Raw genomic sequence first — 25,633 nt, forward strand, 5'->3', positions numbered from 1 at the left:
AATTAGATTAAAATAATTAAATAGCACCACACAGTGCTATAAATAGTATTAAATATACACATTCATACAGTGCTTCCATGCATTGACACATTAAACAACATATTTACATTAATTCCTTGACAGTAGCTCAACAGTGTGTGTGCACTGCAAAAACTCAAAATCTTTCCAAGAATATTTGTCTTATTTCTTGTCAAAATGTCTCAATTTTAGTCAAAACTAATCTCTTTCCACGTAAAATAAGACTCATCACCTAAAAATCAACTTGTTTTTAGATCATTTTCACTTGTTTCAAACAAATTTTCACTTAAAATAAGTAGAAAAATCTGCCAGTGAAAGCAAGTTTTTTGTGCTTGTAATAAGGAAGAAAAACTTGCTCCACTATCAGATTTTTCTACTTATTTAAAGTGGAAAATCTGCTTGAAAAAAGTAAAAAGTGTCTAAAAACAAGCTACTTTTTAATGTGATGAGTCTTATTTTAAGTATAAATAGATTTATTTTGACTAGAAATGACATTTTGACTAGAAATAAGACAAATATTCTTGGTAAGATTTTGAATTTTTGCAGTGTGTGTGTGTGTGTGAACAAACTCGTATCGTTATTCACAATATTCACAATCCAGGCACAAAAATATAGTATATTATTCATCGACTCCTAGAGTTAAATCTGACTGATCCAGGTCCTGCTTTGTGTTCAGGCTGCAGCCAGCGACAGGTGTTTACAGTTGTTTACAGTGTGTGTGTGTGTGTGTGCGTATGTGTTGAGTCCAACATGTGTTTTGCCGCCACTGTGCGCGGTCAGCACGGAGCTCATCGTCTCTGTGAACGGCCACCGGTGCAAAAAGTCTTTGTTCTGCAGCAAAGCTCACCCCCGGGATGCCACTGGGTATCAGACAGTGTGTGTGTGTGTATGTGTGTGTGTGTGGGGGGGAGGGGGGGTTCAGTCAATAGGAGGTTGAGCTGTTTTTCCATCGGCGGCCGGTCGCGACCCGGCGTTCACCTCCACATGACGGTTCCACTTAGAGCCAGCTCAGTGGAACCACAACAAACAGTCAGTCAGTGCAAATGAAGAGGAGACGAGAGCTAAAACCAGATCGATGGGGGTGTTGAGATCCAGGTGGTGGTGGGAGGGGGGGTGGGGGGGGTGTGTGTTCACCACTGGGACATCCTATGCAGACCATTCCCCTGCAGAAGAAGAGATAGAAATAAGAATAATGACAATATAAGCAGGGAGTAACGGTCGCCATGGGACCTCAATTCGGTAAAAATCTCCATCACTGCAAAAACTCAAAATCTTACCAAGAATATTTGTCTCATTTCTAGTCAAAACTAATCTCTTTCCACTTAAAATAAGACTCATCACATTAAAAGTAGCTTGTTTTAGACACTTTTTACTTCTTTCAAGCATATTTTCACTTAAAATAAGTAGAAAAATCTGATAGTGGAGCAAGTTTTTCTCTCTTATTACAAGCACAAAGAACTTGCTTTGACTGGCAGATTTTTCTACTTATTTCAATTGAAAATGTGTTTGAAAGGTGATGAGTCTTATTTTAAGTGGAAAGAGATTAGTTTTGACTAGAAATGAGACATTTTGACAAGAAATAAGACAAATATTCTTGGAAAGATTTTGACATTTTGCAGTGTGTAGGTGAACGGGAGTCAAAGTTTTATTTCGTGATCCGATTGAATTGTGACATGAGAAAAAAATAGGACCTTAACCTACTTAAAATATCACGTTTCATGCGTCACCAACTGTCAAGGGATAGGGCGCCATGTGGTGACGTCACCTACACTGCAAAAACTGAAAATCTTACCAAGAATATTTGTCTTATTTCTAGTCAAAATGTCATTTCTAGTCAAAATAAATCTAATTATACTTAAAATAAGACTCATCACATTCAAAAAGTACCTTGTTTTTAGACACTTTTTAATTTTTTCAAGCAAATTTTCCACTTTAAATAAATAGAACAAGTGAAAACTGTCTAAAAACAAGTTAATTTTTAGGTGATGAGTCTTATTTTAAGTGGAAAGAGATTAGTTTTGACTAAAATTGAGACATTTTGACAAGAAATAAGACAAATATTCTTGGAAAGATTTGGGGTTTTTGCAGTGTACGTGACCTGTATAATATCACGACGTATAATATCACGATGCACCCGCTTTATTCACACACACAACAAAAATCATAGTTGGCTTGATAGTCACAAGGTGTGTGAACTGGTCTCCTGGGGAAGCTAACTAAAGCTTGTGGTAGGAGCCATTTACATACATTAGACATACATTAGACACACATTGTAAACACATTTACATGCACATGACACTTGTAGTTGTAGACCTGTAGTCTTTCTGGTTACGGATTCTTCGAAATTTTGGTCTACAATAGTTTTACAACAAACTGCTGATTTCTCTTCATGAAACGTGATGTTTTAAACAGATAGAGGTCATATTTTTTTCTCTTGTCACAATTCAATCGGATCACGAAATAAAACTTTGAATCCCGTTAGCTTAGATGGAGACTTTTTCCAAATTGAGATCCCATGGCAACGTTACTTCCTGCTTCCGCTTCGGCTCTCTATAAAGAGGTTTTTAGAGCAGCAGCAGCTCTTTCATGGAGAACAGCAGCTGTGTTTTATTCATCACTACAAGCAGGAATTTGCCTTTTTCAAAGCAGCAGAACAGCAGCAGTGGTCACAAAATCCACTGTGTTTTTTTTTTTTTTTAATAAATGTGAAAATTAGAGTCATGTGATGTTTTGCCTATTCAGATCCAGAGTCTGAAATTTGAATTCACTGCTCACAACACGACAAACACACAGCTGCAGTCGACCACGAAGGAGCAACAACAATAACACAGAGAGAGAGAGTTTAAAAGATCAAGATTATTCACATGGAGCACAAAGAGTTCATCATCTACTACGACACCAGAATCAAACGCTCCCCGCCACCATCATTACTGGAGTTAGAGTGAGAAAGACAGAAGAGGAAGAAGAAGATGTAGGAGAAGATGTAGGAGAAGAAAAGAAAGAAGAGAAAGAAAATGAAGAAGAGGAAAAGACAAAAAAAGAGGAAGAAAAGAAAGAAGAGGAAAAGACAAGAAAGAGGAAGAAGAAAAGAAAGAAGAGGAAAAGACAAGAAAGAAGAGGAAGAAAAGAAAAAGAAAGAAAAGAAAGAGGAAGAAGAATAGGAAGAAGAGGAAAAGACAGGAAAGAAGAGGAAGAAAAGAAAGAGGAAGAAGAAAAGAAAGAAGAGGAAGAAAAGAAAGAGGAAGAAGAAAAGAAAGAAGAGGAAAAGACAAGAAAGAAGAGGAAGAAAAGAAAGAAGAGGAAGAGGAAGAAAAGAAAGAGGAAGAAGAAAAGAAAGAAGAGGAAGAAAAGAAAGAAGAGGAAGAGGAAGAAAAGAAAGAAGAGGAAAAGACAAGAAAGAAGAGGAAGAAAAGAAAGAAGAGGAAGAAGAAGAAGAGGAAGAAAAGAAAGAAGAGGAAGAAAAGAAAGAAGAAGAAGAAAAGAAAAAAGAGTAAGAAAAGAAAGAGGAAGAAGAAAAGAAAGAAGAGGAAGAAAAGAAAGAAGAGGAAGAGGAGAGTGTGGTCGCTCCAGGTAACAGACGGAGGAGATGAAGTGAGAGAACGAGCTCAACAAGGTAAGAAAAGAAAAAAAACCCAGACAAAGAAGTGATTCATCGTGAACCTGCAGAAGGAGTTGCTATGGAGACGGTGGGAGAGCAGTGAGGTCGCCATGCACGGAGGAACAGAGGAGGAGGAGGAGGAAGAGGAGGAGGAGGAGGAGGAGGAGTAAAGAAGAGGAGAAGGAGGAGGAGGAGGAGTAAAGAAGAGGAGGAGGAGGAGGAGTAAAGAGGAGGAGGAGGAGGAGGAGTAAAGAGGAGGAGGAGGAGGAGGAAAGAAGACGAGGAGGAGTAAAGAAGAAGAGGAGAAGGAGGAGGAGTAGTAAAGAAGAGGAGTAAAGAAGAGGAGGAGGAGGAAGAGTAAAGAAGAGGAGGAGAAGGAGGAGGAGTAAAGAAGAGGAGGAGGAGGAGTAGTAAAGAAGAGGAGGAGAAGGAGGAGGAGTAGTAAAGAAGAGGAGCAAAGAAGAGGAAGAGAAGGAGGAGGAGTAAAGAAGAGAAGGAGAAGGAGGAGGAGGAGGAGGAGTAAAGAAGAGGAGTGAAGAATAAAGAAGAGGAGGAGTAGTAAAGAAGAGGAGTAAAGAAGAGAAGGAGGAGGAGGAGGAAAGAAGAGGAGGAGGAGGAGGAAAGAAGAGGAGGAGGAGGAGGAGTAAAGAAGAGAAGGAGAAGGAGGAGGAGTAAAGAAGAGGAGGAGGAGGAGTAAAGAAGAGGAGGAGGAGGAGGAGTAAAGAAGAGGAGGAGAAGGAGGAGGAGTAAAGAAGAGAAGGAGAAGGAGGAGGAGTAAAGAAGAGGAGGAGGAGGAGTAAAGAAGAGAAGGAGAAGAAGGAGGAGTAAAGAAGAGAAGGAGAAGGAGGAGGAGTAGTAAAGAAGAGGAGCAAAGAAGAGAAGGAGGAGGAGTAAAGAAGAGAAGGAGAAGGAGGAGGAGGAGGAGTAGTAAAGAAGAGGAGTAAAGAAGAGAAGGAGGAGGAGGAGTAGTAAAGAAGAGGAGGAGGAGGAGGAAAGAAGAGGAGGAGGAGGAGGAGTAAAGAAGAGAAGGAGAAGGAGGAGGAGTAAAGAAGAGAAGGAGAAGGAGGAGGAGTAAAGAAGAGGAGGAGGAGGAGGAGTAAAGAAGAGGAGGAGAAGGAGGGATCGGGGGGACGACCTACGCTATTCCCGTTTGTCTGAGTGAAAGCGGCGTTCCCGGCCTCGGCGGTGTGGGGGGTGGGGGGCCGGCTCCCGCTGCCGGCGGCGGCCATGTTGGTGGAGGCTCTGGGAATGACCATGTCAAAGGACGGGTCCGAGGGCGGCTGCATGGAGTCAGCAGGTTATTCATTAACTACTAACTACAGCTACAGCAGCTACAGGGGCAGGAGGGGCAGGAGGGGCAGTGGGGGGGGGGGGATCTGGCTCACATCAGGGTTATTAGAGTTGTAATAAATTTTATTACTTTTTACTTTCATTTAGTTTTTTTGTTTGCTTTTTTAAAACATTTTTTAAATTTAGTCTTCGTCTTGGTTTTAGTTTTTCAAGTTTTAGGAGAACTTCCACACTGCAAAAACTCAAAGTCTTACCAAGAATATTTGTCTTATTTCTAATCAAAATGTCATTTCTAGTCAAAACAAATCTCTTTCCACTTAAAATAAGACTCATCACATTAAAAAGTAGCTTGTTTTTAGACACTTTTTACTTTTTTCAAGTATATTTTCACTTGAAATAAGCAGAAAAATCTGACAGTGGATCAAGTTTTTCTTCAAGCACAAAAAACTTCCTTTCACTGGCAGATTTTTCTACTTATTTCAATTGAAATTTTTTTTGAAATAAGTGAAAATGATCTAAAAACAAGTTGATTTTTAGGTGATGAGTCTTATTTTAAGTGGAAAGAGATTAGTTTGACTAGAAATGACACATTTTGACAAGAAAGAAGACAAATATTCTTGGTTTTTTTCCTACTTATTTCAAGTGAAAATATACTTGAAAGAAGGAAAAAGTGTCTAAAAACAAGCTACTTTTTTAAATGTGATGAGTCTTATTTTAAGTAGAATGAGATTTGTTTTGACTAGAAATGACATTTTGACTAGAAATAAGACAAATATTCTTGGTAAGATTTTGAATTTTTGCAGTGTAACAACCCTGGTTCACATTGAGCTACAGGTGAGCTACAGGTGAGCAGCTTCTCATGTCTGCAGCTGAAGTTTGGATCTGATTCACTTTGATTCATTCAAGTTAGAAACAAACATGGAGGTTGTTTTGTTTGCATTTCCCTCAGCAGAAAGACACCTGTTACTGATAAACAGCTACTGAGCGGCCGCTGCTGCATTCAAATGTGGAGACCTGTGTAAACAAAGTGTGTGTGTGTGTGTGTGTGTGTGTGTGTGTGTGTGTACTCACGTTTCCGATGGCCTTGGTGATGAGGGCGAGCTCCGTGGGCTGGTACACGGAGCTGCGCAGCTGGCCCGTGTAGCCGCTGTACGGGGACACGGGTTTGGCCGCTGGAAAAGGAAACGAGAGGGAGGGACGTCATTATGATGTCATCGCCCCCGCCCAGCGAGATAACTGTGTGATATGTGTGTGTGAGGTGTGTGTGTGGGTGTGTAAAGTGTGTGTGTGAGGTGTGTTGTGTGTGATAACAGTCATTTCAGATCCACAGCTCTGAGTCACCACAGGGATCTGTCTCTGTCTCTGTCTCCTGATGATGATGATGATGATGCCACTTTGCCACATGTCAGATATCCCCCCTCCCCTCCTCCCTTTAATGAAACTGTTGCTACGCCTCTGTCGCCATGGAGACAGAGCAAACACAAGGTGTGATGTCTGTGGTGGAGTGATGTGACACAGATGCCACATCGACAGCAAACACTCACTAACAGGGACGGTCGCACGCAGCAGGGAACTCTGGGAAACAGGCGTGTGAACCAATCGTCAAGTCCCAGTCGGGGGTTTGATAGCCTATTGTATCGATTATTGACTGGTTTTTGTTTTGTTTTTTAGTCTGAACTCACAATGTAAAAGAAAAACATTAGAGTTTATGTGATGGATGTTGTTACTCATCATGAATCAAGATCTGAATATTTTCATATCATAGAAGCTGCATCCAAAATCACTCACTCATTCACATTATAGTGAATTATTCTATATAGATATAGAATATATAGTGAGCTCATTGGTAAAATAAAAACACACAACGCAGTTAATTACGTTTTTACTGTCACATAATGAAAACGTTGCAGATCACAGCAGACTGCAATCAAGACCCGTGGATGCATTATATGAACAATTCTGAATTGTTTACGGTGAATTGTTTAATGAATTGCATTGTGGGATATTATGAGTCCACTACATAGGGTATGTTAATTCCCACTAAACATTCAGACAACACCAGTATTCACTATATGGTGAGTAGTGAAATGAAAATTGGACACAGCGATAGATTCATTGATAAAAGTAAAAAGGCGGCAAAAAACACGAAGCTCAGTTCATCCAAAGACGCTCCACTACGAGTCAGTTTCCTGTCTCTGTGTCCCGTGGGTTTTTCCATGACTCCGCCCCCTTTAGGAGACCAGCGGACCGTGACTCCGCCCCCTTTAGGAGACCAGCAGACCGTGACTCCGCCCCCTTTAGGAGACCAGTAGTCCGTGACTCCGCCCCCTTTAGGAGAGCAGCAGACCATGACTCCGCCCCCTTTAGGAGACCAGCAGCAGCAGCAGGTCTTGAGTCTATTGACTCCAATGGGAGAAGTGAACGTGAGCTCAGATTGTGTTCGATTCCTTCGCTCCAGAGTCACTTAAGTAAATATTGGACTCATTTTACACAAGACACATCTCTACTGAATATATTGACGAATCAGGAGAAAATGAACTGTCTCTGTTGTGCAAACTCCCGCGCCAACTCATTTTCATAATGTTAAATTAATATGACTGTTACCTGTGTACACATTTAATGTAACACATTTAAATAAAAACAGCTCACTTTCTGCTACCGACAACTTTTATAAATCCACACACAAGGTCGGGGGGACAGGTGACCACGCCCACTTTAGGAGACAGGAAGTGCAGCTGTACCATTTCATATCATTGACGAGATTGCTAGGCAACAGAGGCCATGCTTGGTGAGGGTTCGGCCTTCTATGACATCAACAAAGGTGCCACGCCTTCATAGAAACAACTAAAACACAAACTGATCTCCAACATCTCCTCAAACCTAAACACCTAAACATCACCGATGTCCTTCCTGGACATTTAGCGGCTGTACAACACCACCACCTTCCTCTTCCTCCTCCTCTTCCTCCTCCTCCTCTGTATGAGCGACTTCTGTTCAGTCTGGGTTTTTATTACTGCACCATCAGATCCTGTGGAGCTCAGGATCAGATTCTGCCGCCTCATCACGTAAACGCCAAAAAAACCCAACGACAACCTTTTGAGGACGTTTCGTGGTGAGACGATTTGTTCTGTGAGCTCCAGACTTCCTCTCATCACTTATCTGCACAAGGTCGATTCCGTATAATCTCTGATAAGCTTATTATAAAATACTAAACAGACGGAGACAAAAGGACACAACGTACAAGAAAACCACCGGTCGGAGGATTTGATACAAGATTTTACTTTATAGTGGAGATGCAGTTTGACTGTGTGTGTGTCGGTGTGTCAGTGTGAGGCCTCAGGTTTGGATAAAGAGAGATTATATTTAAAGGGATAGTTCAACATTTTGGCAAATTTGCCTATTGCCATAATCCCTATAGTCATAGCAGTAGGTTCGTTACCTTTCATTGTCGGTGCAAGCTATTTTAAGATCAGCGGGGCAGAGACGTGAGCTGCTCAGAGCTACGCTATGGAGGCACACAGTACTTTCACGATTCCCTCAAACTAAATACACAATCCAACAACTCCAAAACGCTCTGGTGGACAAGTTGTGACTTGCACATTCACCACGCTATGAAATAATCATGTATAATTATGTAACATTACGACACATGAAGCAAAAACTCTGAACTACTTTGCGCTTTTGAAATCCCTCTGCCCAGCAGCCGTGTCTAGAAAGTAGTTCCGGCTGCATTTGCCTCTAAAACAATTCTGTCTTTAACGTTACATGATTATCTCATAGCGTGGTGAATGTGAGTCGTTAGATTGTGTATTTGATAGGTCTGGTGAGGGAAATGCGAAAATACCACGCACCGTGCAAAGCTCACGTCTCTTCCCCGCCAATCTCAAAACAGCATGCACGACAATTAAAGGTAATGAATGATTATTGCAATAGGAGAATCTGACTAAATGTTGAACTATCCCTTTAACCACACAGAGAAGTGGAGCAGTACATACCTTGGTTGGGCTCGTCCATGGAGAAGGCCTTGTTCTCCATGAACATGTTCTGGGAGCTCTGCTCCTTCAGGATGGTCTCGTATCCGGCTCCTTGGCTCGGGTACAGCTCGCCGCCGTAGCTCTGCTGGCCGTCCTCGTCCTCGTCGCCGGAGAGGCAGCAGATCTGAGGGATGGTGCAGACGACGAGGAACACCCAGCCGTTGGACACCAGGGCGATGGCCAGCGTGGGGTCGTCCCACCGGGGGCCGCCGCCGTGCCGCTCGTTCCCGTAGACGTACATGGCGATCCAGGCGGCCCAGATCCCCACGGAGAGCAGACTGGACAGCAGCACGCAGCCGCCCTCGCTCCGCCACTGCTTGTGTTTGCCGCCCATGACGGTCAGACTGGACACCAGCACGGCCAGCAGCAGCGTCATCACGTAGATCAGCGCCATCACAAAGTCCTGGTTGGCGATGTTGCAGGGCGTCGCCGTGGCTCTGTCGTCTTCGCCATCGCCCGTGGCGTTGAGCAGCAGCAGCGGGTGGCGAACCACGGTGATGATGAGCCACTCCGTGTTGATGACCACCTTTTTTATAAATACATATGAACTCAAATTCAGAGAAATGGTGGACTTCAAAACTGCACAACTTATGTTCAAAATTAACAACGACAACATGCTGCCTGAAAATGTTCAATAAAAGACAAAGTGTGCAAGCTGTTTTTAGAACGGAGGAGCAGAGCCGTGAGCTGCTCAAAGCTACGCTACGGAGGCTCATGGGATTTCTTGGTTTCCCTCATCAAACTCATCAAATACACAATCCAACAACTCCACAACGCTCTGGTGGACAAGTTGTGACCTGCACATTCACCACGCTATGAGATAATAACACAACATTACCACACAGAGTTGTTTTAGAGGGAAATACAGAGACTGCTTGATGAAAAACTGTCCCTGAAGGCAACGTGCATCAGCGGTTTTGCGTGAATTTCCCTCTAAAACAACTCTGTCTGGTAACGTTGTGTTATTATCTCATAGCGTGGTGAATGTGCAGGTCACAACTTGTCCACCAGAGCGTTGTGGAGTTGTTGGATTGTGTATTTGATGAGTTTGATGAGAAGAAATCCCATGAGCCTCCGTAGCGTAGCTCTGAGCAGCTCACGGCTTTGCTCCGCCGTTCTAAAAATAGCTTGCACTGACAATTAAAGCCAACGAACCTACTGCTATGACTATAGGGATTGTGGCAAAATGTTGAACTATCCCTATCCCTTTTGTTCTGTTTTGTTTTTGGTTTTTTTGTTGCCTTTAAAGACCTTGCCTAGCTGATGTATTTATGTGTGATCTAATTTTTAATGTAAAATTAGGTGTCAAGACTAACTAACTAACCTCCACCAGCCACAGCCCCAGCGCCCCCAGACACAACGCCCAGGCCGGCGGGCCGCTGTTCCGCCTGGCGAGGACGTTGAGCCTCACGCTGAGCATCAGGAGGCAGGAGAAGCAGCCGGCGAACAGCACGCCGAACAGGAACCTCCGCGAGGCGCAGGTGGCGAAGTCCTTCCCCACGATGAAGGCGAAGGCGAGGCAGAAGAGGCCGGCGGCGCAGAGCAGGAAGCAGCCGTGCAGCGCCACCGAGCTGCGCCGGTTCTTGTCCCTCATGAAGGGCAGGTTGGCGAGCAGCGAGATGAACAGCACCAGGGAGAAGACGATGCCGGCCGCCGCGAACGACTCCACCACCACGCCCCACGCCGCGCCCAGGTCACACAGGTTGTAGTAGAGAGAGTCCACGTTGGGGCCGCAGCCCAGAGGGGTGTCGGTGTCGGTGGCGTTGGCCGCCATCGGGTCCGTTTAAAGAGAAGAGACGCTGTGGACAGAGATGGACAGAGTACTCAACCCCAGTACTTGAGTAAGAGTACAAATACTACTAGGGCTGGGCCGATATGCTTTTGTGCCGATTCGATTCTCCAACGATTTTTGGGTCCCGATTCGATTTAAATTGCGATTCTGATTAAACAAGTATTGAGATTCGGTTTTACCAAGAATTGCGATTTTATATTTCAATTATTGTGATTTTCTTTCCTTAAACAAGAGCAGGTTGAACCAAACACTTGACAATACATCATAAGTCATATTTACAAAAAACAATACACACATCACATCAGTTTGTCTGTTGTGTTCGTTTGTTCTCATAGATATCTGTGAGCAAACGAACACAACAGGCCGGTTTGACTTTGTTGAGTGTAATGGCACAGAATACATGACCGTACAATAAAGATTGGTCGTCCCAAAAAAAAAATTTTAATTAAAAAAAAAAAAATCGCCAGAAAAAAAAATCGCGATTAATATAAAAATCGATTTTTTGGCCCAGCCCTAAATACTACTGGTCAAAATTTACTTTGTTACAAGTAAAAGTAGCCCAGTCGACATGTTACTCCAGTAAGAGTAAAAAAGTACTTGCTTCTAAAGGTACTTAAAGGAGAACTCCGGTAATTTTTGACCCCTAAATCGTTGTCCTGAGTTGTTGGTTGGAGCAAAAAACGCGACTAAAATTGATGCAGGCAAACCAGAGTTACACCATGGCTAGACGGCGCTAGCAATAGCCACAACGCTAACCTATGGGGGCAATTTTTTCAACCACAACAAACACCCAAAAAACAATCAAATATCTATGGTACATGACTCGAATCCTTATGACACACAACTGAACCCATAAACTATTTGATTGTTTTTTGGGTGTTTGTTGTGGTTGAAAAAATTGCCCCCATAGCGTTGTGGCTATCGCTAGCGCCGGGTAGCCATGGTGTAACTCCGGTTTGCCTGCATCAATTTTAGTCGCGTTCTTTGCTCCCCCCAACACCGGGTGACCATCAGGACAACGATTTAGGGGTCAAAAATGACCTGAGTTTTCCTTTAAGTATCCAAAAGTACATGCTTTTAAATCTACTTTAAGTAAGAGTAAGAGTAAATTTCTTATTTTTCACATCAATGAATTAGCTACTATATTTTTTTCTAAATGAATGTAAGGAGCTTTTAACTCTTGTTTCTGAGAATTAACTCTTTGAAACCACCTGATGTGCTGCTTTTAGGGGTTAGGGTTTCCTTCTTTGACAAACACAGCTTGTGTCCAATAGGATTTTAGAAAAAAAAAAAAGAGCAGACCTGAAACTAACGAGTACTTTTCAGCCTTTCTAGAAATTAACTTGAGTAAAAGTAAAAATATTTGTCTTGGAAATGTATTCAAGTAAGAGCAATAAGTACCAAAGAAATCCTCGGTTCCTCCGTTACTGTCCACCGCTGGCTGTGGGAGCTCGGCAGCACCTGTTCAGGTAGATAAACAGGGAGGGTCTGAGTGAGGGAACGGTCCGATGTGGACTGGGTTTTAACAACCTGGACTCTGAATGAACGTCACCAATCCAAGATTAGGATTCTGTCGCCTCCACCCAATCGAGTAAACATTACACCGGTGTGAGTCAGTGGAAACCCATGAGAGAAAACTCTTTGTCACAGTGTTTGTCCAGAAAATATGAAACAATAACACTCACAGCAGCAGCAGCATTAAAAAATGTAGGAGGAATGTCAAACTCTGGACCTTTTCCCAACTCTGATGTCAAACATTAACAGGATCTAAACGTTTAGACTTGAACCAATGAGGTGAAAGAGCATCAGACCTGAACACTGTGGCTTTTTACATTTACATAGTGTTGTACTGTAGTACTCAAACACACTGGACTCTAGATGTTTTCCTCCAGACCAGTCCAGACCACAGCTGCAGTGACAAATGTCTCTCACTTTGGTTTCTGTGATGTGATTCAATAACTTTAAGATAGTTCAAATAGTTGTACTAAGGTCTCTGCTTATGTTAAACCATCTGAACAACTTGGTGTCACCAGTGTCGACAGTGGGAGGAGACTTCAGCAGGTTCTGTGCTGTGTTCTTCTGTTCAATCCAAACTTTGTTTACATTAAACAGGGATAGTTCAACATTTTGGCAAATTGGCCCATTGCCATAATCCCTATATTCACCTATTCACCACGCTAAGAGATAATAACACAACGTTACCACACAGAGTTGTTTTAGAGGGAAATTCATGCAAAACCGCTGATGCACGTTGCCTTCAGGGACAGTTTTTCATCAAGCAGTCTCTGCATTTCCCTCTAAAACAACTCTGTCTGGTAACATTGTGTTATTATCTCATAGTGTGGTGAATGTGCAGGTCACAACTTGTCCACCAGAGCGTTGTGGAGTTGTTGGATTGTGTATTTGATGAGTTTGATGAGGGAAACCAAGAAATCCCATGAGCCTCCGTAGCGTAGCTCTGAGCAGCTCACAGCTCTGCTCCGCCGTTCTAAAAATAGCTTGAACCGACAATTAAAGGTAACAAACCTACTGCTATGACTATAGGGATTATGGCAATGGGCCAATTTGCCAAAAATGTTGAACTATCCCTTTAAATATGGTTTAGATATTAGATCAAATCATCTTTTCTTTTTAGCCGAGGAATAATGATGATAATGATTATTATGAGGACTGGGACTGAATATAGTTATAGTCTTGAAAATGGTCTCACGTTGGTTTGGTCTTGGTCTTGACTCAGTCTCAGATTAGTTGGTCTTGACCACAAAACTACATTTACAATCGAAAACATGCACAAATCAATCAAATCAGAGACTCTAGTCTGTGGATCTACGTCTCGTCTTTCTTCTGTCCGTCTGTCTCTGTCTCTCTTTGTCCCACGTCAGATCCAATGACACTGATCTGAGGACAGTCTCAGAGCCGGATCGATAAAAGTAAAGTGGTGGACGTTCAGTTCAGTTCAGTTCAGCTCAGTCGTTTCTAACTCTTCTCCTCTTTCTAACCTGTTGTGTGTCTCTGTGCAGGTTTGACTGAACCTTCAGTAAACTCAACTAATACACATTAATACAGTACATGTTTTCACTGGAGGGTGTGACCTCTGATCGCATGAGAACCAAGGTACCTGATGATGATGCTGTAACATCAGTCCCACCCTTCACAACTCACTGTGACCTCTGTTACCATGGAGATCTCAAGTAGCCCTACCTATTATCTACTGTTTTATGGCACGACTGCAATTTCTGAAAGCTCAAGGTAGAAAACACAGGAGAGATAGGAAGGTGTGGAGATAAGAGAGAGGAGAGAAAAGATGAGCTGGTTCATATGGACAGAAGGACATGATGAAACCTCTGATTCCTTCAATATTTCACCAAGATTCATGAATGAAACTTTTGCTTTTTCTCAACAAGAGGTCGTGTCGGACCAACGTTCACCTTTGAAAACAGCAATAACTGGAAAAACAACAACAACTTTGCCACAGCATCAGTCAGTTTACTGTCTGTTTATGAGCTTTTGGTCACTTTGCATGATCTTTATCTGCAGATTTGTTTAGGTTTGTGAAAACAATACTTATTTCCTGACCACATCTGCTGATTTTTTTTAAACCATACACTGCAAATACTCAAAATCTTTCCAAGAATATTTGTCTTATTTCTTGTCAAAATGTCTCAATTTTAGTCAAAACTAATCTCTTTCCACTTAAGACTCATCACCTAAAAATTAACTTGTTTTTAGACAGTTTTCACTTGTTTCAAACTATTTTTCAATTGAAATAAGTAGAAAAATCTGCAAGTGAAAGCAAGTTTTTTGTGCTTGTAATAAGAAAGAAAAACTTGATCCACTATCAGATTTTTCTACTTATTTCAAGTGGAAAATTTGCTTGAAAAAAGTAAAAAGTGTCTAAAAACAAGCTACTTTTCAAATGTGATGAGTCTTATTTTAAGTAGAATTAGATTTATTTTGACTAGAAATGACATTTTGACAAGAAATAAGACAAATATTCTTGGTAAGATTTTTAATTTTTGCAGTGTAGTCACCATGAATGCAGGTAAAATGAGGAACAGAAACTTCTCTGTGCTGCCATGACCTACTAAATGTCACATATATACACAGTACTATGTAAATTTAAATGCACATAAGTTGTTATCAGTTCATTTACCTATGAGTCTATATAACCTGCTATCCTCCTTCCTTCAACACCAGCCAGAAAAGAGTCTGATGATGCGTTCACTGAACTAAAAACCTACATTTAGCTCAACAAACTCCAGTTCTGTCACTGTGTTTGTTCTTTACATGGCTGAGCACAGTGAACAGATTCAACCTGCTCTCACACCAACATGAAGAATGTGATGCATCTGACCCATAGACTGTAGATCTGACCTGAAGAGGAACTCTTCACACACAGAGACTCCACAGTGGTCAACAGACTGAAACACACACACACACACACTTCAACCTGAACGCAACACAAACACACACAGACACAAACACACACAGTGGAAAATATCCTGAGTATGAACCTGTAAAGTGAACTTAATGTTGACTAGATCTGCAATAAAAGATGTTTAATTTCGGTAATCAGGTTTTTAAAAAAGCATTAATAACATGAAGGTGGTCGTGGTGCGTTCAGGTACCTGTGTGTTCGCTGCTGCAGGTCTCTGGTGTCCAAACGCTGCTTCACTTCACCTGCTGCCGAGCGTGAATCATCCACAGTAAAATAATTATAGTAGTAATATGATGATATCGATGATGATGGAGTCAGTAAAAAGTTTGACCTCTCCTCCGGCGGTGACTCTGTTCAAACAGGTGAGACTGATCCCAGGTCAGGTCTCTGAAGACATGAACATGAAGATTTAAAAAGTTTATGAATCCCTTTTTTCTTTCCTCCTCCGTCTCCTCGCGACGTGACTGTTCTGCTGCTGTGATGGTGTCTCTCTCTCTCTCTCTCTCTCTCTCTCTCTCTCTCTCTCTCTCTCTCTCTCTCTCTCTCTCTCTCTCTCTCCCCCTCTCTCTCTAACAGCTGCAGCGGTGTGTGTGTGTGGAGAGAGACACCTGCTGGTCAACACTCAGCAGCGTCGTTTCTCCTTCCGGAATCAAAGTTATTATGAAGACAATTGGCCCCGAATCTCTCACAAGGAGCTGTGTGTGTCACCATTTCTCTTCTCTAAAATGTATGGAGGAAAAAAAGAATGGAGCTTGCACTGCAAAAACTCAAATATCTTACCAAATATTTGTCTTATTTCTAGTCAAAATGTCATTTCTAGTCAAAATAAATCTAATTATACTTAAAATAAGACTCATCACATTAAAAAGTTGTTTGTTTTTAGACACTTTTTACTTCTTTCAAGCAGATTTTCACTGTAAATAAATAGAAAAATCTGATAGTGGAGCAAGTTTTTCTTCCTTATTACATTTTACATTTTTCTACTTATTTCAAGTGAAAATTAGTTTGAAACAAGTGAAAATGATCTAAAAACAAGTTCATTTTTAGGTGATGAGTCTTATTTTAAGTGGAAAGAGATTAGTTTTGACTAGAAATGACATTTTGACAAGAAATAAGACAGATATTATTGGAAAGATTTTGAGTTTTTGCAGTGTGACCTCACTACATTCTCCTAGCTCTCTCTCCCCCCTTTTCTCCCATATCTTTTCTTCTCCTTTTTATTTAGTATTTATTTATTTTTACAAGCAAACTTGAATCTTCTGTACTAATGAAGCTATTTCTAATGTTTGTCTGTAGCCTATGTTTATTTAGCATTGCACTGTACTATGCCAATTGTTTCTGTAGCCCTAAATTTAACTATTTAAAAAAAAAAAAAAAAAAAATTCTCTTTCCGGAAGGCGCCACCAGGTGACCGGAAGTGGCCTTGTCTCCACCAAACGGCGCCAGACGCGGGTTCAGGCCTGTGGCGTCTGCTCCACCTGGTCCTGGTTCTGTTGTCCCCTCGCGCTGGTCCTGATGTGGACACTTTACCTGCTTGTTCACCTGTAAGTCCCCATGTCAAACTGTGCAAACACCGGTTTCCTCTGTGATGCTCTGAAGCGGTTTGATGATGTAAACTCAGGTCATTTCAGACAAGACAAAGAAACATAGAAATATATAATAATAATAATCACATGCAAATGTTCTGACCTGCATCAATATTAAATGCAAATAACCTAAATGAAGTGAACTTTAGCATGTCCCAAGTTTTCATTAGATGACATTTCAAATGTGGTAACAAATATTATAGGGTTTTACATATTTTTATTCTACACTGTAAAATGTTAGGGATTTAAACCTTCAGGTGAAATTTATAGAAAATGTAAAAAGTTCCTGCTACAGTGGTATTATATGATGGAAGTAGGGCATTTAAAGTAGAAATATGCAAAAAAAAAATGTAACCTTAACTCTGCTACATTTGTACCTTGAAACCCCAAACCTTCAATATTTGTGAGTAGTGTATTATTATTATTAATCTTTTGAAAAAAATATTTCTCTAGCCTATATTACTTTATAAAACTTCAGTGTTTCATCTTTTTTTTTTTTATGTTTCCTCTTGTCTTTTCAATTGGCAATAAACAGACTCTGATTATTGATCTGTTTGCCCTGACTATATTCTTATTATACAGTAAATAATAATGTATTGATTTTCTCAGTTGTTGATGAAAAGGGTTAGGGGTTAGAGATCCCACAGCGCCACCATGTGGACGTCTGTCTGAACTATTCAAATGTGTGTTTTATACAATTTTCTCCAAAATTTGCAACCAAACTATTTATATATTTGTACAATGACCGTAATTATTTGTTTTTATAAGTGAAACATTTCCCTCTAAGTGGTTTCAGACTCTGGTTTCTCTCTGTGTCTCGGTTTCTTCTGGCTCCTCGTGGCCGTTAATTATCCTGAAGTGTCCTGATACAGATCAGATCCATTTTCACTTTGTCTGTCATCACTCCAGTGTCCGGGTCTGACCTCCTCTGTCCTCCTCCTCCTCCTCCTCCTCCTCCTCCTCCACCGCCACCGCATCGCTTCCTGAGCCTACACCCCACCCCCACCTCCACCCCTTCAATGATGTCATTGATTGAGGTCGTCATGGACGCCGGTGCATCGACCGAACCGATCCACCAAAAAACCCCAGAGAAACATGAGAGAGAGAAGTCTGTTGTGAGTCATCCGCCACAAGGACAAACTCATTAGTCAGAGCTTCACCGAGCTTTTCTACTTATTTTATTTCTACATTAATTAAACCAATGAACACGAAGCAGGAAGAGGAGGACGACCTCGACCTCAGAGCGGAAACTCACTTCACTTTAATACTTCATTCATCTAAAAACCTCCTGCAGCTGAACATTTAGAAATGCACACACTGCAAAAAATCTACTATCTTACCAAGAATATTTGTCTTATTTTTAGTCAAAATGTCATTTCTAGTCAAAACAAATCTAATTCTACTTAAACTAAGACTCATCTCATTAAAAAAGTAGCTTGTTTTTAGACACTTTTTACTTCTTTCAAGCATATTTTCACTTAAAATAATCTGATAGTGGAGCAAGTTTTTCTTCCTAATTACAAGCACAAAAAACTTGCTTTGACTGGCAGATTTTTCTACTTATTTCAAGTGAAAATGTGTTTAAAACAAGGGAAAATGATCTAAAAACAAGTTAATTTTTAGGTGATGAGTCTTATTTTAAGTGAAAAGGGGTTGTTTTGACTAGAAATGAGACATTTTGACAAGAAATAAGACAAATATTCTTGGAAAGATTTTGAGTTTTTGCAGTGCATTTAATCCTGGTTTGATTGTCTGAATAGATACACACAGATACTGTACACACTCTGCATCCCAGCTGCACAATATAAACCAACAGCAGTGAAATCCTGTGTTAAACATTTATTTCCTCTCTCTGCTCTTGGACCGGATCTCTCTGCTCCACATCAGTTACAGTTATTAGTGCCAGAAGGAAAAAAGGGAGGATCAGTGTAAACAAAGCGCACATGAAGCCACTTCAACAACATGCAGCACAGATAGAACATGCGTCTTCCTACATTTATCAACGTTCACTTCACTTGAAACAATGAATTTACAGCCGACGTTACGTTACGTGACAGTGAAGGGGTCACGTCAGGTCGTTCCTCAGCAGTTTAAAGGTTGAATTCATCCGTCCATCGTTTCTTTTCAATAGTTGTTTCTGTCGTGTGTCATTAGTTGTCAGCTACAACATGTATACGTACATATTATACAACATTCAAAAATGACAACTATAAAACATCTTGTCCAAGTTCCTCAGAGATTAAAAAAAGAAGTTAGATTAAAGAATATATTAGCTCCAGTAAAAAGTTATTCTCTGTGGATTAACCAGAGTCACCAGTACTTTGGAAACACTTGTTACTGTTGAATTGTTCAAATGTGAATTTTTCACTGTTTTAAAGGACAAATAAATCCTCACGTGTAGATACAATCACTGATCTCAGTCCTGACGATCAGAAAAACAGATGAGCTACAGTAATACCAGATTACAATATGAGCATGTTCCATTTATATCCCACTAAATAACAAAACACATCTGCAAAATCCCCCAAAATATTCATCCTGAATGTATCTGCTGGATAGAAAGTCAAAGCTTTAATCGACGCGTTCACTGTTACGATATTAAACCAAAACTTTAAACCAACGACCTCATGCAGCAGGAAGGAGCTGAACCCTGGGGTTAAAGTTACATATATTTATATACACATATACATATATATGTAAATGAAACTTTTAGATTTTAAGTTAATTCTTCATGCTGGAAACTCATTTTTTGTCCACATCCTTAAAGGTACAACGAGGAGTTCTGGTTTCCCATGAGCCTCAGCGTGCACGGTGAAATTCTTAGACCGGTGCAAGACGGACGAAAGCTCCTTTATTTCCTGTCTAACATTATTGGACCAAGTGATTAATCCAGGTGTGTCTGACCTCACAACAATGGTCAGACTGACACACCTGGATTAATCAGTTGGTCCAATAATATAAGACAGGAAATAAAGGAACTGGCTTATTTCAGGAAGTAGCGGAGCTGTGCATAAAGCCCATTCCCATGACCCGCGAAACCGAATGTAGGAAATGCTAGGCAAGTCAACCCCAAAATAATGATAACAAAATATCAAATTTATCGAAAATGGACCCAATCACAAGTGGGTAACGTAGATTCATCCACATTAATATGAGACTTTTTTTTATAACCAAATACAAACTCCTCGTTGTCCCTTTAAAATCTTCATTTTTTCATAAATGTCATATTCAGAGTAGGGCAACGTGGTTCAGATCTGTGTGATTGATTATGTTCGTGGCTAAAAGACGCCGTCACTGTCTTTGACTCCGTCTCAGACCTTCATCAGCCGGGGAGGAGGAGGAGGAGAGGGGGGCCTTGTCGTCCTGCTGCTTCATCAACGCCACCGACCGGAAACACAAGTCTTTTTTTAAACCGTCCGAGCACAAACGACTTTCGCTCTCCTGTTCAGCCGAGTCATTATTTACACGCAGTCGTGTGAAACTGATGCTATCGCTGCTGAGGAGAGAGGACGCTTCGCCTCTTCCTCCGTCCCTCTCTCTCTGAGCTGCTTTTGTCTTTGTCTCCATCGACTCCCTGCGACACACCTGCTGCTGCTGCGGGGCCGACGGACGGACACGGCCAGGTGTTTGAACAGTTCACAAAGGACAGATGGCGGGCTGACGGGGGGGACGTGTGGAGAGCAGGGTTTACCCTCCGCTCTCTAAATAAATGCCCCTCACCCGTCTCTGGAGCTCCAGCAGGACTCCATTAAACTTTAATCAAAGGCCTCTGCTCCGGCTTCTTAACGTCTTATTATTACGGCCTTAAGTGTTTGTTCGGTCGTCTCTCTCTGCGGACGTCGCCACTACGCCCCCCCCTCTGTGACTGTCGGGCAGCGGGAGGCGTCTTCAAAGAAACGCCTCGTATCTACATCTGTGTTCGGACTCTCAGAACTCAGTGTGGGACGGACGGACACGGGGGACGGACGCTGTGTCTGGTACTGTTACAGTAAACACAATGAGGGACCGTGGAGGGGGAAACTTTGACCCTGAACGAGTGGACAGAGGAGCAGATATAGATGTGTATATATATATATATATATATATATATGTATGTATGTACATACATACGGGGGACGGACGCTGTGTCTGGTACTGTTACAGTAAACACAATGAGGGACCGTGGAGGGGGAAACTTTGACCCTGAACGAGTGGACAGAGGAGCAGATATAGATGTGTATATATATATATATATATATATGTATGTATGTATATATATATATATATATATATATATATATATAGTATATACTCTCTATTTCAGGCTCCATCTCCGAGTGAAGCTTTAAAGTGATACAACAACATTTTTTTCCCGTGTCTTGCCTCACTCCCGAGTCCATGACCAGCAGATAGACACCATCCTTTCGACTGTGTGTGCAGTAACAAGGGAGATAGAGCCGTATCGCCCGTAATTAGCTTAGCTCAAACACTGGAAGTGTATGGGTAGTGTTAGCCTGCCTCCTACCCGAGCTGAAATCAGCAGTCAGAAGCCGATTTCATTTTAGCTTTAAACTCTGTAAATATATCACTTTATCGACATTTCAAACATGTTGAGGCGAGAGAGTAGCCGTTTAGATCAGCAGTGTGTCGTTAATTTGTCTAAATACCAGCTGTTTACAATTTTGTTCGGACGAACTCGGCGCTACTCAAGCTAGCCGTTGTGGCCAACGCACTTCCGGTTACTTTCACAAAATAAAACACCCGTTGCCCTTTACATACAGAAAACCATGACGATAGAATTTGTGCTTTTACTTTGAAATAGGAAGCTAACCTACCCTCCATGTAGCTAGCTTAAACCAAAACCGTCTTTGCTTGAACCCTCCGTTTTGACCGATCTCGTCCCGTTAGCGGCATTTGACCGCTCAAGATGCCTTACCGGAGAGTTTTGTCAGCTCTGAGACGAAGATCGGCCCGCCGGTTTCCGTTTAGAGTTGCTGAGGAGTTTCTCTGATGACTTTAGGTGGAGGCAGGCTAACACTACCCATACACTTCCAGTGTTTGAGCTAAGGTAATTACGGGCGATACGGCTCTATCTCCCTTGTTACTGCACGCACAGTCGAAAGGATGGTGTCTATCTGCTGGTCATGGACTCGGGAGTGAGGCAAGACACGGAAAAAAAAATGTTGGCGTATCCCTTTAAAGTTTCTGAGACGATCCAGGAAGATACAGGAGGCCGAGTCGGGTTAGAAACCTTTGAAGCGTCAGTGCAGACGAACGATCTCAGACTCAGGAGACAAACAGCTCTGACATGTCAGCAAACAGCAGAGATAAACGTTCAGCTTCCATGTTTGTCCACTAAAGATCTTCAGTCTCTTTGTAGCTCAGCAGGTTTTTGGCTCCAGCAGCTTCTGATCAACCTGTCAGTCCATTTATTTTAATTATCAAAAGCTGCTGAAGAGGTGAACTCGACCTGCAGAGTTCGGTGGCTAAAACACAGTGAGGGTCAACTTTCACATTTAATATTAGATCTATAGTCAATATAAAAATAATATTAGTACATTAGTCTAAACATTACACTTTTACCACTGTTAGCCGTAACACTTAGCTTACTGTAGCTCAAGACCCAACTGTCTGTTCTGTTGTTCTTGGCAAAAATTAAAATATATATATATAATAATAATAATAATTGAGAGAACAACAAGATGCAGATGTGATTCCAGCTGTTTGACCAGGTGTCGTTCATGTTTGAAACTTTAAACACTCAGTTTTAAATATTTGTCATTTTTGTACCTTATGCCACTTTCAAAGTTACTTAAAGGGATAGCTCAACATTTTGGCAAATTGGTCCATTGCCATAATCCCTATAGTCATAGCAGTAGGTTTGTTACCTTTAATTGTCGGTGCAAGCTATTTTTAGAACGGCGGTGGTAAATACAGAGACTGCTTGATCAAAAACTGTCCCTGAAGGCAACGTGCATCAGTGGTTTTGCATGAATTTCCCTCTAAAACAACTCTGTCTGGTAACGTTGTGTTATTATCTCATAGCGTGGTGAATGTGCAGGTCACAACTTGTCCACCAGAGCGTTGTGGAGTTGTTGGAATGTGTATTTGATGAGTTTGATGAGGGAAAAACCAAGAAATCCCATGAGCTTCCGTAGCGTAGCTCTGAGCAGCTCGCGGCTCTGCTCCGCCGCTCTAAAAATATCTTGCACTGACAATTAAAGGTAACGAACCTACTGCTATGACTATAGGGATTATGGGCAATGGGCCAATTTACCAAAATGTTGAACTATCCCTTTAAACTTAAATAAAAAGAAAAAAAAAAAGATAACGTACAATATTCATTATCATATTTTCAAATTCAGGCAGTGACATATTTCCATAAATGTGACAAATCCAACAATTTTCAACATGAGTTCATGTCTGTTCAGGCCTAGTTCAGATTATATAATCTGTAATTAATCATCAGTCATGTGTCAGACGACAGAAAACAGGTGAAAACCCATAAAACAGTTGAGAAAAGAAGCAGACAACACTTCACTTTTCCCAACAGCATTAATTATAAAACATATAGTCAACATCAGATATGGCTCCGTCCAAACTGAACCTTTAAGTGCAGATGTCCTGGTACAGTTCGTTTCTCTTCACATCACAATGACGTAACAAGAAAATTCCTGTTGCAGCAAATGGAAATGTACTCGTTGAAGTTTGTCTGTGTGTGTGTGAGTGCACGTGTTTGCACAACAGTGTGTACCTTCATGTGAGTCTCTCTCTGTGTGTGTTTGTGCGGACCATCAGGCAAATCTGTGGTTTGTTTGGCCAGAGCGGAGGCGGCGCTGTTGGTGATGTAGTGGCGGCTGTGTTTGAAGAGCAGCGGCTTCACTCCTGCTGCTTTAACACTGAGCTTCATTTCGGCTCCATCCAGTTGCATTTCATGAAAAATAAACAGTCGCTCCAGCAGCTGCAGGTTTTTTTTCTTTTTTTTTTCTCTACATTTGCTCGATTGGCTGCGCTCAGCACGGCGGATCAGATCGTCTTCTGGACGTTCAGCATCTTTACACAACTCACAGAGAAAAGCAGCCACTTGAAATTAAAACTGGGTAACACTTTAGATTAGGGAACACATATTCACCATTAACTAGGTGCTTATTAATATGCATATAAGTATCTTACTAGCTCCTTATTAGTAATTATTAAGCACATATTAACACCTTATTCTACATACTGTAGCCTTATTCTACCTCTATTACACCATGAATTCAGATTTTTGCTGATATTAACTCCTAATTGGTTTCTTTCTTGGATATGTGTGCCATTGATGTAGTGTATGTATTGTGTATGTACGTATAACAAGTACAAAGCAGCTGATACGACGCCACTTGCCCAAGACAAATTTCCCTTCCGGGACAAATAAAGTTTATTTTGATTTTTGATTTTTTGATTTGAATTATCGCTTATTCATTGTAAATTAATGCATTAATGCTATACTAATTCAGAGTGATAAAGGAAGAATTACTGTTCTAGTGCTACTGCCCCTGTACAAGGCCCCAATAACCCACTGGTTATTCACATCATTATTCAGAAACAACAATGCATTAATTTACAATGAATAAGCGATAGCTAATTAGGAGTTAATATCAGGAAAAATCTTAATTCATGGTGTAATAGAGGTAGAATAAGGTGTTAATACGTGCTTAATAATTACTAATAAGGAGCTAGTAAGCTACTTATATGCATATTAATAAGGTATATAATGGTGAATACAGTATGTGTTCCCCAATCTAAAGTGTTACCTAAAACTCTTATTTCTGTTTGAATACGACGGCAGGTTAATTTAACAACCTGACATCATGAAACTGGGATTAGACGTGGCAGCTGCTGACCCACCACAGACTTAACTCCAGATCTAATCACAGAGAAAACAAACACTTTTTCTTTTCTTTTCTCTCATAACAATATCAAAAAATACTTCTGCCACATCACGACCATGTATGGAAATGAAAAAAAAACACCAAAAAGAAAACAACCTTCTTTTGTTTTTGTCAAATTCTTCAGAAGAAAAATAAATAGTTCGTCGTCTTATCTGATTTACGCGAACAAACAGCACCCGGTGACATCACAACACGGAACAACATTCTTCATGTGAGTCGGGTTCAGCTCGGCCCGACTGGCCTGGCAGCCGTCCACGGTCGCTGCTGGAACGCAGATTGCGTCCCCTGGGGGTGAGGAGCGTTCAGGGACCGTGGGACGGCGGAGTGTTTTTGGATTAAAGGGATAGTTCACCCAAAATTGAAATGGGCTTCTCTGAGTTACAACGGGTCTCGGCGTAGCAGTGCATGTCCATATAACGGTTGCAAATGGATACCAACTGTCTTCGTAACAAAAAGACACACTTTGGGGCGGTGCGTGGCGCAGTGGTTAAGACGGCCGCCCAATGTAGAGGCTACAGTCCTCAACGCAGGCGTCCCCGGTTCGAATCCCACGTCGGGTAGACCCTTCCTGCATGTCATTCCCCCTCTCTCTGCCTCCCCCTTTCCTGTCTATCTCACTACTGTATGTGCTATCAAATAAAGGCAAAAACGCCAAAAATTATACTTTAAAAAAACAAAAAGACACACCAAAAAATATCCAAATACCTCCATGCTGCTCGTATGTAATGTCCGTCTTGTATTGAAGCACCGAAATGTGAAATTGTCCCGAAAAAAATGAAATAAGTCTATTTTTCATGCTTGTTTTGTAGCGGAAGCTTCTCGAAGCTCCTCTTCCCGGTCAAATTTGGACGAACTGGGAAGAGGAGCTTCGAGAAGCTTCCGCTACAAACAAGCTTAAAAATAGACTTATTTAATTTTTTTCGGGACAATTTCACATTTCGGGGCTTCAATACAAGACAGACATTAC

General features: G+C 41.3%; 1 protein-coding gene across 3 annotated transcripts; it reads right to left on the reverse strand.

The window, feature by feature from the left end:
- Positions 1–470: 470 nt before the first annotated feature.
- gprc5c (G protein-coupled receptor, class C, group 5, member C) lies at positions 471–15,639 on the reverse strand. Of its 3 annotated transcripts, XM_085761691.1 has the most exons (7): positions 15,361–15,639; positions 12,134–12,193; positions 10,265–10,739; positions 8,902–9,466; positions 5,978–6,078; positions 4,756–4,896; positions 472–1,181 (listed from the first exon to the last, which is right to left on the reverse strand). In XM_085761691.1, exons 3-7 carry the CDS (start codon positions 10,712–10,714, stop codon positions 1,149–1,151), a joined length of 1,290 nt encoding a protein of 429 aa, XP_085617817.1. In that variant the 5' UTR covers positions 10,715–10,739; positions 12,134–12,193; positions 15,361–15,639; the 3' UTR covers positions 472–1,148. The 3 variants fall into 3 exon arrangements, with proteins under 3 accessions (XP_085617818.1, XP_085617817.1, XP_085617820.1); XM_085761692.1 differs by lacking the exon at positions 12,134–12,193 and having other exon boundaries at positions 471–1,181; XM_085761694.1 differs by lacking the exon at positions 4,756–4,896 and having other exon boundaries at positions 474–1,181.
- Positions 15,640–25,633: the final 9,994 nt, after the last annotated feature.

The sequence above is a fragment of the Trachurus japonicus genome, chromosome 19 (genome assembly GCF_045865225.1).
Source record: "Trachurus japonicus isolate A0001 chromosome 19, Traja_1.0".
Taxonomy (NCBI): domain Eukaryota; kingdom Metazoa; phylum Chordata; class Actinopteri; order Carangiformes; family Carangidae; genus Trachurus; species Trachurus japonicus.

Bases quoted from the DNA above. Each gene is read 5' to 3' on its own strand.
- gprc5c (XM_085761692.1), bottom strand. From the start codon at position 10,714: ATGGCGGCCAACGCCACCGACACCGACACCCCTCTGGGCTGCGGCCCC. The intron at 9,467-10,264 runs GTTAGTTAGTTA...TTTATAAAAAAG, and splicing joins TGGGGCTGTGGCTGGTGGAG to GTGGTCATCAACACGGAGTG. The intron at 4,897-5,977 runs GTGAGTACACAC...GACTCCATGCAG, and splicing joins TCACCAAGGCCATCGGAAAC to CCGCCCTCGGACCCGTCCTT.